At 35.7% G+C, this 14,675-nt stretch overlaps 2 protein-coding genes across 3 annotated transcripts; one reads left to right on the forward strand and one right to left on the reverse strand.

Moving 5' to 3' along the window:
* Positions 1–2,080: 2,080 nt before the first annotated feature.
* Positions 2,081–3,173, forward strand: LOC112746927 (protein NDR1). The gene is made up of 2 exons (XM_025795036.3): positions 2,081–2,127; positions 2,519–3,173. Exons 1-2 carry the CDS (start codon positions 2,081–2,083, stop codon positions 3,171–3,173), a joined length of 702 nt encoding a protein of 233 aa, XP_025650821.2.
* Positions 3,174–4,161: 988 nt separating this feature from the next.
* Positions 4,162–5,653, reverse strand: LOC140179479 (uncharacterized). Of its 2 annotated transcripts, none has more exons than XR_011872956.1 (3): positions 5,254–5,653; positions 4,937–5,057; positions 4,162–4,484 (listed from the first exon to the last, which is right to left on the reverse strand). XR_011872956.1 is itself a non-coding variant. In XM_072218381.1 (3 exons), the coding sequence occupies exons 1-3, from the start codon at positions 5,533–5,535 to the stop codon at positions 4,469–4,471; spliced, it is 363 nt and encodes a 120-aa protein (XP_072074482.1). In that variant the 5' UTR covers positions 5,536–5,653; the 3' UTR covers positions 4,162–4,468. The 2 variants fall into 2 exon arrangements, 1 of the variants encoding a protein (XP_072074482.1); XM_072218381.1 differs by having other exon boundaries at positions 4,937–5,001.
* Positions 5,654–14,675: the final 9,022 nt, after the last annotated feature.

A 14,675-nucleotide genomic window follows, 5' to 3' on the forward strand; every position in this document is an offset into this window, starting at 1 on the left:
AACTATAAGAATTTGGTGGAAGACAAGGGCAAATTTAGTTGATAATCCCTTGCTAGTCCAAGACATAGTTAAGTGTTAGCTTTAATTTTGCAGGGCAGTTTATCACAAGAAAAAGTATTCTAATCCTTTATGTTATGTAAGCTTTTTATTTATGCAAGTTCACCAAAGAATTCAATATGACACAGTTCAAGTTCCACCCAGAAAAGTGACATCATATTCATTCTCATCTGATTCCTAAGTTGCCGGCCACTACTATACGTAAATGCCTTTTTTTTTTTCTATAACTCCTAAAGAATGAAGTCCGCTTCGGGAGATGATTTTGCGATAATAATAATAATAATTAGTATCAAAAGCAAACTAAAATTGATCGATAGAGTAATGTTTTGATACACAAAGACAAAGGTCAGCAATTAAAGTGATCAGTGTAGTCTAAACAAAATTCCATTATTCCTTAGCTTGATTTCATTATCGTCTCTTTGTCCAACATATATGTTCATCTCTTATAAGGTCTAGACTCTACACTGTACCATAATAATGATTATTGAACTTCGTGGCATCATGTATTTATTTGTCTTTTTCATAACGTGCTGGGAGCTTCAAAAATAATAAGAAAAGACATGAGGTCTGTAATGATTACACTTGAGGAACTTTATCTTTAAATTATACATTTTGTTTGTTACTATTATAACTTGCGTAACAGATTCGTTTCTGTACATTGCTATGTATCTGATCTTGTTTTCACTTTTCAATAAGCATATCTAATCTATTTTTCATTTTTCTAACAATATAATGTGGTAATTTACTTTTTTGGTAGAACTTCATCGTAATAATTTGATTAGTTTTCTTTAGTTCACCAATGTTAAAGGTATATAATATAATTGCCCAATCCTGCTAATAACCAACATAAATCTAGCTAATAACAAATCAATAAATATTTTTAAATTATACTTTATATTAATTAATTATTATTAATTAGTGATTATTTAAATTTTATTTTTTTAAAATATAAATAATAATTATTAATTACAGTTATTTAAAATTAGTTGGTTAATTATTTACCTAAACTTTACCATAATTGCCGAAGATTTCACATTAAAAATCTAATAACATGAATTTTTGTCATAAGTCATAACCGATTAAGGGAATCAATATCATATGAGATTCTTTCAAAAAACTTACACATGATAAAATACTATGGATTTAATGATATTAAACCCTTATTTTTTTATTTTATTAAATTTTAAGTTTAAATTAAATGAGTAAGATTCAACTTCGGCTAAGGTATTATCTTAAGAATGTACAAAATTTTATCATTTTTAAAAAAAAAAAAATTATATGCAACTGTTTTTATAGGAAACTAACAACTGAAAATCGTTTAAATAATTTGAGATGTTTAACTAAATTATCATCTAATAATTTTTAATTATCAACTTTATATAAAAGCAATTGTATTTAAATTTCTGGCTTCTTTTTTATACTTTTGGTATCGATGATTGTGAGGATCTTTATAGTGTTAATCAAGGTGGCCATCGTGCTCGCTTTTAGAACCAAAACAGGGTTAGTTACGCATTGTAAAAGTTACCCTAAAAAAAATATTAACATATACTATCTTAGATAAAATATAACTCAAATGAAGTTTTTTCGTATAAAAAGGTTTACACTATAGGGAAAGGAGAAGTGGCACACAGGTCCAAAATGTTAGGTACTAGAATTAATAGAGCAGGATAACATAACTAAAATTTAAGGACGATAAATAAATTTAAATAAAAATTTAGATAATAATAAAAATAATATAATAAAGTGATAAAATTATAATTTTAAAATATATAAAAAAATTTATAATATTCTCTTATACATTATTAAAAATAATACTCATATAAAAAAATTATAACATATAAAAAATTTTATTATTTTCTCTCTTAATTTTCATTTACTCGAACGTTACAAAACATGGTATACAATTGCTTATGAGCACTCTTCAATTTATATTGAGTGTTTGGCGGCTTTACAAAGAATACTTGTACTTTAATGATAATCAATTTGAATTATATGTGATATACACGTACACGAACTTTTTCTCATGGCGGTGCATGATGCCCTTGGTTCATATATTGGACAAGTTGTAAGGTATAAGCACAACTTGCTTATTGAACCAAATGAAAACAAATACTACTTTACATTTACTGCTGCCTTCTTTGACTTTTCAACCATTGAATTGTAAAGTTTTAAATTTTTCTACTTTCTTCATTTATTCTTATTAATTTTTTGTTTGTCTTTAACCATAAATTGTATAACTTGACAAAGAGTATCAAATAAATTTTGCCTTCTCACACAAAATGGAGAGGAAACATGTAAGAACAAGAGATGGGATGTTTAATATTTGAAGATCACTCAGAGTTGTGATTATGCCCGCATTGCATTGAGTATGGGTTATCCTTAAACCTAAGAAACGCATATTCTTTACTTTACCCCCTTCTCTTAATGTAATGCTTTGGTAACAGAAACCAACTTGAAACAGATTCCCAGGTCATGCGTCTCTTAAATACAACAATGGTAAGCAACAGAATTCTGATGAGTTGCAAATATCAGAGATGTGTGACACCGAGTACAAGAGTTTCTACTTATGGCTGGCAGAATTCATAGGCTTCTTAGGCCTACTTGCACTGTGCCTGTGGCTAGCCTTACGACCCAAAGAGCCAACATGCAGCGTCACCTTCGTAACCATAGACCAGCCCTCCGATCAAAACGGGACCATCTTTTACTCTCTTGAATTCGAGAACCAAAACAAGGACTCTAACATCTACTATGATGACTCAACTTTCCTTTTCTTGTATGGGCAGCGTCAAGACAAGGTGGCAGAGACAACCTTAAAATCATTTCATCAAGGGACTAGTAGCAAGCGCGTGGAATCTGGCACTGTCCACGCTAAATCTGAACTACTGAAAACTTTGCTCTCCAATGCAATAAAAAATGCCACCAGTGAGTTAAAGGTGGCTTTAAGGACGAGGTTTCACTACAAGACATGGGGAATCAAGAGCAAGTTTCATGGGTTAAACCTGGCTACTAATCTACCAATAGGTGGTGATGGGAAGCTTAAGTTTTCGGGGAAGAAAAACAAGTACAAACTCAAACAGTGTAGTACCAAGAAATTGGTCAAGTCGGTAAAGCACTGATCTCATTCCCTCCATTTCTTTCTCTTGGTTCAATTCTTCATCTTATCCTTTTCCCTTCGTTTCTTCTAACACTTAGAAAACATACCCAATTTGTGTGCATGTGATCCAATACCTATATGAGAGAAATAGAGAATGTTCTTTACATAGGAAAATTAAAGATTAGGTTATGATGGTTTCTTCTCGAATCAATATTAGCTACAATACAGTCAGACACAAAAAAGATTATTTGGTTTTGCATTATGTTGTATGAGAAAATTGTTTAGTTTTAGTAAGATTTTCTTGTGTACATAGTTGGTGTAAACCGGATAGAAACAAGAGAATTCAATATTTGTGTATTCTTTTTCCCCCTTCAAATAAGTACTCATGTAGTGGTATCCATTGAACTAAACGTCAGCAATGAAAGCAGCGTTCACAATACACATTGTCGATCTATTCCATATTTGAATTTAATTCCACTCGGTTGCCTATTATTACATTCAACATCTACATATTTAAGAAAGAAATATACAGTGCTTTTAATTAAATATAAGCAAGATGAAAGGTATAAATTATATTTTACAAAAGAGAAATATAAAGGACTAGCATTTTTTATCAATATTAATTAATACTTTAAATCAATATTTTATTTATATATTATTAAAATTTAAAATAGAAAATTTATGATTTAAAATTTAATATAAAAAATATTTTTATTAGTCAAACATTAATAAAAAATAATAAATTTTATTGGTGATATAATATTGTTCAAACCTAAGAAATATGAAAGAGTCAAGACCATATTAGTACAAACAAAGATCATTTAGCATTATTGGGTATAAATTTGATTGTTTATGGAGGTTCTGAGAATCAGACCGGTCATTAAATCGTTCTAGTCATTGATTTATTGGTTTATTGGTCTAATCGGTCTAATCAGTGGTTCAATTAAAAAAACCGTTTTAAAATAAAATAATAAATAAATTATAAATAAACATCTTAAAATATAATTATAGTTTAATATAAATTTTAAAATATCTTTAAATTTTAGAACACTACATAAAATATCATTAACCAAATCTATATGATCTTATCAAAATACAAACTCAAAATTATAACCCTGATTCAGATGGCTTCCCGAGCAATTAACGAGTATTGTTGTATGCCAAACACTTTGGATACAAACAATTAACAAGAACTATATATTTTAATTGTACAACTCAAAGATGAAAAACATGTTCCTATTATCAACTACCTTTAGAGATCTTCTTTTCCTACTGATGATTTCACTGAAAATTTGTTTTTAACCCACTCCATGTCCTTCACATCCTTGTAGCCCTACAAATTCACATCAAACACAAAGTTATTCGTCTTCTCATCCATGGAAAGCCACATACACAACATTATAATATAACCCTATAATACACAAATAGGCATAGTCTCTGGCTATATATTTGAGTGTATCCAACATGTATGGAATGTTAAAAAAGCAGCATTCAGCAACAAACATTTAAAGGGTGAGACTAAATTAACCACCAACAACACCATATTTGAACTCAATAATTAGCTATTACAGAACATTAACCAATAATCATACTAAAAGGGTGACACTAAATTATAAAACAGTAATTACAAAACACTGACAAAAGAAGAACATTAGCATTAGCAATTATAGAAATTATAAAACAACAACCAGTAATCAACAACCAAAAATTACAAAACAGGAATTACAAAGTTAAAAACATAACTGAAATTACAAAGAGCTTCTTGGCAGGCGAATTATTACTCACAGATACATCGTTATCAGCAACTGCTTCTTGATTAATACTTCCATCATGGCAAAGCTCTGATCACTCTGATTCTCACAATAGCAATAGCAATAGCAATAGCAACAAGCAACAACATTAGATTCTGCAATCAATCATCCAAAAACTAAATCAAATCAATCGCATAGTAAATTAATTGCAAGAACCCTCCGTATGGAAAATCAAATTCGATCAAATACCACACAAATTAAAACAACCAACAAATCAGTGCACCCAAGCAGCTTACAGAACAACGCACCAAAATCAAAGTAGTATATGAAATGAGAGAGTACGGAACTCACAGGAGACGCAGTAGACAAGCCAGCCAAGCGCCAAAACATCTTGAATTCTTGGAGGAGGAGAAAGAAAGAATCGAATCTAGCAGGGCGCAGAAACCCTAGCGCCTCGGGTTCCCAAATCGAATCAGGAACGGGGAAAATCCTAGAATCGGGAACATGGGCGACAAGATGACGGCGCACAGGATGAAGACGATGGAGAATGGACACCGAGCGGGGAAGAAAAGAGCGAAGTACGAACAGGGGTTGAGAAGAACCACGGTTAGGAACGAAAGGGAGATGGAGCATAAGTTGTGGGTTTGGGACAGGGGGAAGGAGGAAGTCACAGAGGCGCCGACAACCACGACGGCGGCGGCAAAACTGGGCAGAAGAAGCTAGGGAAAGTTTGGGGTTTGTTTCTTCAGAGAATGGCTTTGAAGGAGGGGGTGGGTTTAGGGAAGGAGGGAGCGTGTCAGCATGTCACGCGTTGGGGGTGGGGTGGGGAGGGTTCCTTTTTTTTTTAAATTAAAGAACCGGCCGGTTTTTGGTCTGGTCCAACCAACCAATTCTCGGCCGGTCCAGCAGTTTTCAAACGATTTTCAGATTTACGGTTTTAGACACCAGATCGGGTCATTTTCATTGTCGGTTTCCAGTTGAACCGATCCGACTGACTGGTCCGGTCCAGTTTTTAAAACCATGTTGTTTATACACACTCATGCAGCATGCATTTGAGCCTCTGCATACAATATAAAAGACGAGTGCATTGGATGCAGAGTGCAATATGTCACTTAATAACTAAAAAGGAATAAAATTATGCAAATTATGCAAACCTTGTGGCTAACAAGTTGATTTAAGATGGTTTTCATAGTATTTATTGGAGATGTACTTATATTTTTCACTACTTTAATTCGATTATTTTGTCTACAAACTTTAATTTATTTTATCATTTCTATTCTTAAATAAATTAAACGTCATTTAATAGGTATATATTTGAATTATCAACACAAATTAAATGAGTCTTTGATAAACTCCAATTTTGTGGTTTATTTTGTGTTTAATTTGGGTGGTTTTATCAACTTTTCTCACATTTATTCAATGAAATAGCATAGTTTTGCAATTCTCCCTTGATTTGTGCTTAAATGTGAAAATATGCTTTTTAGGCCCTAAAATTGGTGATTTTAATTCACTTTAATTCCATTCGATGCCTTGATATGTTTGTTGAGTAATTTTAGGTTCATAAGGCAAGTATTGGATGGAAGAAGTGAGGAGAAAAGCATGCAAAGTGGGAGAACTTATGAAGAAATGAAGGAACCGTAAAGCTGTCAAGCCTGACCTCTTCGCACTCAAACGACCATAACTTGAGCTACAGAGGTCCAAATGAGGCGGTTTTAGTTGCGTTGGAAAGCTAACATCCAGGGCTTCAAAATGATATAAAATTTGCCATATGTTGCTTCACGTATAGGGGCGCGCACGCACCATGTATGCGTGCGAGCTGATGCTGCTCGTGGCCCACTAAAGTGAAATCGTCCCCAGCGATTTCTGAAGCAGTTTGGGCCCAACCCAACTCATTTCTAATGCTATTTCATGCAGAATTCAAGCTTGGGCAAGGAGGAAGAAATTGTTTGTAGCATTAGCATCATGTAGGTTAGTTTCTAGAGAGAGAAGCTCCCTCTTCTCTCTAGAATTAGGTTAGGTTAATTTTCATCTTAGATCTAGATTTAATTACATGTTTTCATCTTGTTTCTTTTATGATTTCTTACTTCTACTCTTTCATTCTCATGATTTGTAATGTTAATTTCTCTTTTATGTTCATGGATGCTCTTGTTGGATTTGATTTTCTTTTAATGCAATTTAATGTTTGATGTTTCTTTATTGTTGAATTGAGTTGTTGATCTTGTTTCCTTGCAATTTGTAGTTGGTAGATTTTACTATTCTTGCACATTTTACTATGCTTTCCATGTATGCCTTCCAAGTGTTTGACAAAATACTTGTAAGGATGTTAGAGTAGATTTTGAGCATTCTTGGTTTGGAAAGAGTAATTAGGTGATCTTGAGTCATGAAAACCCAACTTATGTTGGTGATCTAGAGTTGTTAGCTAATATTGTTTTCATTGACGCTAATCTTTTGCTAATTTAATTGGTAAGTTGATTAGGACTTTTGGATTGAGATTAGCTAGTCTTGTTAGACTTTCTCTCATAGAAGATAACCTATATCTTCTTCCAATGTTGGAGATGACGTAATAAGATAAATTCTTGTTTATATTTGTGACATGATTAATTAGTCTTGTTTGACTTTCTCCCTATGTGAAGATGACATGATACCTTCTTTCATTTGTTGGAGTTGACTAGATAAGATGAATTAATCATTGCATGACTAGGATAGAAAGCCTATGTTCTCAACCCTTGCCATGAATGTCTCTCTCTTTATTATTTGCTTTCTCTTATTTACTTGTCCTCTTTAATTACTTGCTTAATTTACTTTTCTTGTCATTTAATTTCTTGCCCTCTTATCAATAAAAAAACCTCCTTACCCCTTCATAGCCAATAAGCATACACTTCATTGCAATTCCTCGTGAGACGACCCGGAGTCCAAAACTCCGGTTAATTTTTATTTGGGGTTTGTACATGTGACAACCAAATTTTTGCATGAAAGGACTATTGTTTGGTTTAGAAACTATACTTTACAACGAGAATTTATTAGTGGAATTCTAGACCACACAAAAGTTCGTTCATCAAAATGGCGCCGTTGCCGGGGAGTTGCAATGGTGTTATATTGTTGGCTATTGTGAATATTGTGAATATATTTGCCTTTTGCTTATTTGTTAGTTTTTGTTAGCTTTAGGACTTTGTTGCTTATTTTTGTAGCTTTTGTTTTTAATTGCTATTATGAATTCTCATCCTCACTTTGGCTATGAGTTTGGCTCAAATTATGTTGTAGGAAATGGGAACTATAATGACAATACGCATCAAGGATGGAACAATCAAAGGTGGGAGGAGCCTCAAGGGATTGATCAACCTTCTTGGCAACAACAACCTCCGAATTCTTATGGGTATAACTCTCATCCTAATGCATATCAATCTAATGGATGTGGTGACCCTTATTGTGATTGTCAACAACCACCACCACATGCCTATGAACCATTCCCTCAACATGACTTTGAACCACCTTACTCACAAGCCCCCTACCACCAAACACCCCCATATGACCCTAATCCTTATCCACCCTACCAACCCCCTTATGAGCCATATGAACCATACATAGAACCACCACAATTCCAACATAACTACTCTCAAGAACCACCTCAATATACACCTCCCCACACTTACCAAGGTGAACCAACTTCCAATCATGAAACCTTCCACCCAAATAATGAACATTCTCTTCCACCATCACCTCCCGATGAAGCCCCCACACATGAATTGAGAGATCTTGAATCTCATATCCTAAGGCGACAAGAGGAGGATGAAAAGAAGTTTAAAGAGCTAGGAGCCAAGATGGCTATCCTAGTGGAAGCCATTAGCAATATGGCCTCCTCCCGAATAAGCCTAAGCAACCAAGACACTCCCATTGACGAATGTGGAGAGGCAATTAAGGAGCATAGTGAGGGAGTGAGTTTAGAGCTTCAAGATGAAGAAGAGGAGTTGAAGAAAGAATTGCCACTAGGGGAGTAATTGTTTTGGTAGTTTAACATCATGTAGGTTAGTTTCTAGAGAGAGAAGCTCCCTCTTCTCTCTAGAATTAGGTTAGGTTAATTTCCATCTTAGATCTAGGTTTAATTACATGTTTTTATCTTGTTTCTTTTATGATTTCTTACTTCTACTCTTTCATTCTCATGATTTGTAATGTTAATTTCTCTTTTATGTTCATGGATGCTCTTGTTGAATTTGATTTACTTTTAATGTAATTTAATGTTTGATGTTTCTTTATTGTTGATTTGAGTTGTTGATCTTATTTCCTTGCAATTTGTAGTTGGTAGATTTTACTATTCTTGCTCATTTACCATGCTTTCCCTTTGTATCCACTAAGTGTTTGACAAAATGCTTGGTTGGATGTAAGAGTAGATTTTGAGCATTCTTGGCTTGGAAAGAGTAATTAGGCAATCTTGAGTCATGAAAACCCAACTCATGTTGGTGATCTAGAGTTGTTAGCTAATATTATTTTCATTGACGCTAATCTTTTGCTAATTCAATTAGTAAGTTGATTAGGACTTTTGGATTGAGATTAGCTAGTCTTATTAGACTTTCTCTCATGGAAGCTAATATTATACCTTCTTCCAATGTTGGAGATGACGTAATAAGATAAATTCTTGTTTATATTTGTGACATGATCAATTAGTCTTGTTTGACTTTCTCCCTATGTGAAGATGACATGATACCTTCTTCCGTTTGTTGGAGTTGACTAAATAAGATGAATTAATCAATTTTTGACTAGGATAGAAAGTCTATGATCTCAATTCTTGCCATGAATGTCTCCGTTTATTACTTGCTTTCTTTAGTTACTTGCTTGATTTACTTTTCTTGTCATTTAATTTCTTGCCCTCTTACCAATCGAAAACCCCCCTTACACCCTTCATAGCCAATAATTGACCACTTCATTGCAATTCCTTGTGAGACAACCCAGAGTCTAAATACTTCGGTTAATTCTTATTGGGGTTTGTTACTTGTGACAACCTAAATTTTTGTATGTGAGGACTCTTTGTTGGTCTAGAACTATACTTGCAACGAGAATTCAATTGAGAAATTCTATATCAACAAAAGTTCACACATCAGTCTTCCATTTCTAAAAGTACATAAATATGCTACAACATAATAGAATAATCTTTTCTTGATTTCGAATAGGTTTGATCACTTTCTAAATTTGCAAATAATTTCATGAATATCCAGCATTTTCCAAAATATATTCCTCCCATAACAAGATCAGCATCACAGAAAGCAAAATACCCATAAAAGAGAACCAAAACACCATAAAAGAGATCTATAATACCACAAAATGGAAAGAATAACTACTAGAGGAATATTGTCGTACTAAATCTATGAAATAAAATTGAAAAAAAAACTAGAAACTAGACAAACGAAAGTAGAAACAAAAATTAAAATCCAAAACCCCAGAAAGGAAAGAAGAGAGTGGAAAAAAAGGAAGAATAGAGAAAAGAAGAGTCTTTTCCAAATCTGAAACCATCGAGAAAAGAAAATTTGAGAAAATAGGAGAATAAAGGTAGGAGAAGGAGAAACAAGATAGGTGGGTGGGGAAAGAAAGGAAGCGGAGAGAAAGTGAAAGCTTGGTAGGGGAGAAGAGATCAATGGAGATGGAGGGCTGCAGTTGCCTAAGTTGAGGCGGCGGCAGCGACCTTTAACAAGGGTTTTCCGTGCATGCTCAGAGAGAGAGAGAGAGATGGAAAGAGAGAGAAAGAGAGAGAGAGAGTTGTTTCTGTTATTTAAGATTCTTTGCAATCGAATATTGCGTCTCCTCTCAGTTCATAATTCAACAAATAGGATATTTATCTTCTGATAAGGTTTTCTGTGCATGCTGAGAGAGAGAGAGAGAGAGAGAGAGAGAGAGAGAGTTGTTTCTATTATTTAAGATTCTTTGCCATTGAATATTGCGTCTCCTCTCAGTTCATAGTTCAACAAATAGGATATTTATCTTTTGATTTAGATATAGATTTAATAATCTTGCTAGGTAACTAACAGGGAGTCTAGCCAACTCTTGCCAATTCCTGCCAACTCCTATTGGGTTGGAGCAAAAGTCTACCACACCAAAAAAATCATTCCCCCAATTATCCATCCCTATCCTAATTCAGATTTCACTTATCACCTTTCACCTTACTCTATTATCACTGCATCCGCTCCATTCCCCCCTCCCCTATCACGCCGTCACCCTCACCCTCAACAACACATCTTAGTGCCACCGTCGTTCCTCCAATTCCACCACTGACCAAGAACTAGTACATGGAAGTCATTGCGAGCCAGTCGCCTCCAACACACGGAAGTCGTGGCACCTCCACCGCGCTGTTGCAGCACTGACCAGAGATGCACCCCCTGTCGCCGTTGCATACCACCACTACCTCCACTCATGTTGCATGCCTCGCGACACAAGTCAACACGCCACAGCGCCGCCACTTCATCGTTCAGGTATCACTGGCTCCTTCTCGATCGCGAAACGAGAAGCCGCTTCCCCCACCACCATTCACAAATACACACTTTCCACTCTGCTGCCCGTCAGCCTCCTCCATGTTTGCCACCATGTTCCCACAGACACATGCCCACCAACATGTTAACGAGGTCCTCTAGTGCTGTTTCAACTTTTTTTCTTCCTTTTTTCTTTAATTTTTCATATTTGCAGGATGGTGTTTTTTATTTTTTGATGTTTTTTGTGTTTCTTTTTCATAAAATTTGAGTTTTTTTTTAAACAGAGGAAATTTCATTAAGGAGAAAGGAAAGACATCAAACATAGCCAAGTTCTAGACATGGCTTGGGGCATCTTCCATCCACATGCAATTTGGAGTGGTAAGAGCTAAGGTTGCTAATTCATGAGCTACTTTATTCCCTTCCCTCTTAACATGACTAAATTCCACAAATCTAAAATTTCTAATAAGTGAAATGGCGTCAGTAATAAAAGTTCCAAAACAAGAATTAAAACACCTTCTCTGTTTGAGGGCACCCATTACTTCTATATTGTCACTTTCAAGAATCACCTTTGAGAAACAACAATCTTTTGCAAAATTCAACCCCCAAAATGCTGCATATGCTTCTGCTTCATGTTCTTCAAGGGGATAAGGTATTGCCTGGGTTGCTGCTGCCATTATGATTCCCATTTCATTCCTAATTACAACACCAACTCCTCCATTAATATCGTGTGGGACCGCTGCATCTACATTAACCTTCATTGTGTTGGTTGGTGGGCATATCCACTTTTGGTTCACTGAGAATTGGAAATTCTCTTGGACATTTTATTTTTTCTATCATCTGAGCTTTCCAAAATTCATTAAAGCACATGCAAGCTTGTTGAACTTCTTTCTCAATCAGTGCCGATTTTTCCTCAAAGCCGAGGGAATTCCTCACTCTCCACAGCTGCTATAGCAAGGTACAAAATAGGCCCCCTTTTTTCACTCTGAATATTTCCCATAATTTCCTTGACCCATTCTTTTACATCTGAAAACATTCCCATTTCTGATCTCAGGGTGAATGGAGATGCAAACCAAAATTTTCTAGCAAACCAACATTCCCTGAATATGTGTTCTTTCGATTCAGCATCTTCCCAGCATCTCGGGCACAAAGGGGAGCAATTTATCCCCCTCCTGTTCAGGTTCTTTTTTGTAGGGAGAGACTTGTGGAGGAGTCTCCAAAGGAAGTTTACAGTTCTGAGTGGTGGCCTTATTCTCCAAACATCGTTCCAGGTTTGTTCTTCTCTTTGTTCCTTTCTGGAAATCTCTTATTGTGATCTGGTTTTGGCTCTTAGTTCATGGTAGGCTAATTTAACTCTAAATTCACCATCTCTAGCTTTTTTCCAATAGAAACAGTTCACTTGGTCAGATTTAGGAATAGAAATGTGTAGGATTTGCTGAGCTTCAAAGGGTAGAAAGATCTGGTTGATTAGATCTGTGTTCCACTCCTTTTCTTCTTCTAACATTAATTCTTCTACTCTTGCATCTGGGTTCAATGTTGTTGGGGTCGACCATGGTTTTGATCTGTTTTGTTTAAGAAGCCAAGGGTCTTTCCAAATTTTCACTGTTTCACCATTTCCAATTCTCCAGCATCCCCCTTTTTCTAGTACACCATTTGCTTGCCATATGCTTCTCCATGTGAAGCTTGGGGAGAAACCCACGTTTGAGCTCAAAAAGTCTTTTCTATTGTAATATCTGCTCCTAAGGGTCCTGGCTGCCAGCGACTCAAGGTTCTTCATTAACCTCCACCCTTGCTTTGCTAACAGAGCCATATTGAAAGCCTCCATATCTTGAAAGCCCAGCCCCCCATTTTGTTTTGACTGGCACAATTTATCCCATTTTATCTAGTGCATTTTCTTTTCGCCGTCTTTTGATCCCCAATAGAACTTATTGATCATTGATGCAATGTGGTTGCAAAGTCCTGTTGGTAATCGAAAACAACCCATTATGTAAGTGGATATTGATTAGACCACCGCCTTGATTAGCACATCTTTCCCCACTCTTGAGAGAAGTTTTTCCTTCCAACCCTTCAATTTCTTCCACACTCTATCTAGGATGAATTCAAAAACTTGTTTCTTGGATCTTCCAACAAAGGTTGGGAGTCCCAGGTACTTCGAGTGTCCTTTCACGACCTTTATCCCCATCCATTCTTGTATAAGAATCCGTCTGTTAGTTGGCACATTTCGGCTAAAAGACATCTCCGACTTGTTCAAGTTTATGCGTTGTCCTTAAGCAAGTTGGTAAGAAATCAGGGCTTCTTTTACTGCTTGTATCTCCCGATCTGAGGTTCTTGTGAATAGAATTCTGTCATCAGCAAAGAATAAGTGGTTGGTCTCTGGTCCATTCCGTGTTATCTTAATCCCTTGTATCAACCTGTTGTTTTGTGCTTTTACAAGGATTCCAGAAAAAACTTCAGCGCATAGAATGAAGAGGTGGGGGGAATAGGGGATCCCCATGTCTTAATCCTCTCGAAGGTTGAAAGGTTTTGGTGGGGGTACCATTGAGCAAGATGGAGAAAGAGGTTGAGCTCACACAGTTCCATACGGTTTGAATCCATCTTCCTGGGAACCCCACAGCCATTAGGACAGCCCTCAAGAAGTCTCATTTCACCCTATCGTATGCTTTCTCCATGTCTAACTTCATTCCCACATAGCCTTTATTCCCTAAAGTCTTCTTCTTCATGTAGTGGAATATTTCGAAGGCTATTAATCCATTGTCTGTTATAAGTCTACCCGGGACAAACGCACTTTGATTCTCCCCTATTATCTGAGGGAGGATAATCTTAAACCTATTCGCCATTGTTTTGGTAGCCAGCTTGAGGATCACATTGCATAATTGGTCTGAAATTCCTCGTGTGTCTTGGCTTCTCCGCTTTTGGAATCATGCAAATGTAGGTGTGATTTATCTCCTTTGGGTCATCTCCCTCGTTTAGGATTTTAAGAACTATTTCGGTTACTTCATTTCCCACAAATTTTCACATTGTTTGGTAGAACAGGGCCAGCATTCCGTCTGGCCCCGGTGCTTTGGTTGGATGCATCTGTTGTAATGCTTGGTATACTTCGTCCTTAGTAAAATCAGCGTTGAGAATGTTGAACCTTTCTTCATTTATACGGCCTCTAACCACTTCCACAGTTTCTTCCACTTTAAAGGTTTATTTCCTCTACTGTGAACAGTTTTTTCAAAAAAACTCCTCATTACCACTTCTATTTGTTCTTCATCTTCGTATTTGATTCCCTTGTCATCTACTATAGCTTTCACCCAATTTCTTCTCTTTCGTTGTGAGGCT

The sequence above is a fragment of the Arachis hypogaea genome, chromosome 15 (genome assembly GCF_003086295.3).
Source record: "Arachis hypogaea cultivar Tifrunner chromosome 15, arahy.Tifrunner.gnm2.J5K5, whole genome shotgun sequence".
NCBI lineage: Eukaryota > Viridiplantae > Streptophyta > Magnoliopsida > Fabales > Fabaceae > Arachis > Arachis hypogaea.

Coding starts and splice junctions, on each gene's coding strand:
- LOC112746927 (XM_025795036.3), top strand. CDS start 2,081: ATGGCGGTGCATGATGCCCTTGGTTCATATATTGGACAAGTTGTAAG. Junction 2,128..2,518: donor TATATTGGACAAGTTGTAAG/GTATAAGCACAA, acceptor AACTTGAAACAG/ATTCCCAGGTCATGCGTCTC.
- LOC140179479 (XM_072218381.1), bottom strand. CDS start 5,535: ATGCTCCATCTCCCTTTCGTTCCTAACCGTGGTTCTTCTCAACCCCTG. Junction 5,002..5,253: donor GCTTGTCTACTGCGTCTCCT/GTGAGTTCCGTA, acceptor TGTGAGAATCAG/AGTGATCAGAGCTTTGCCAT.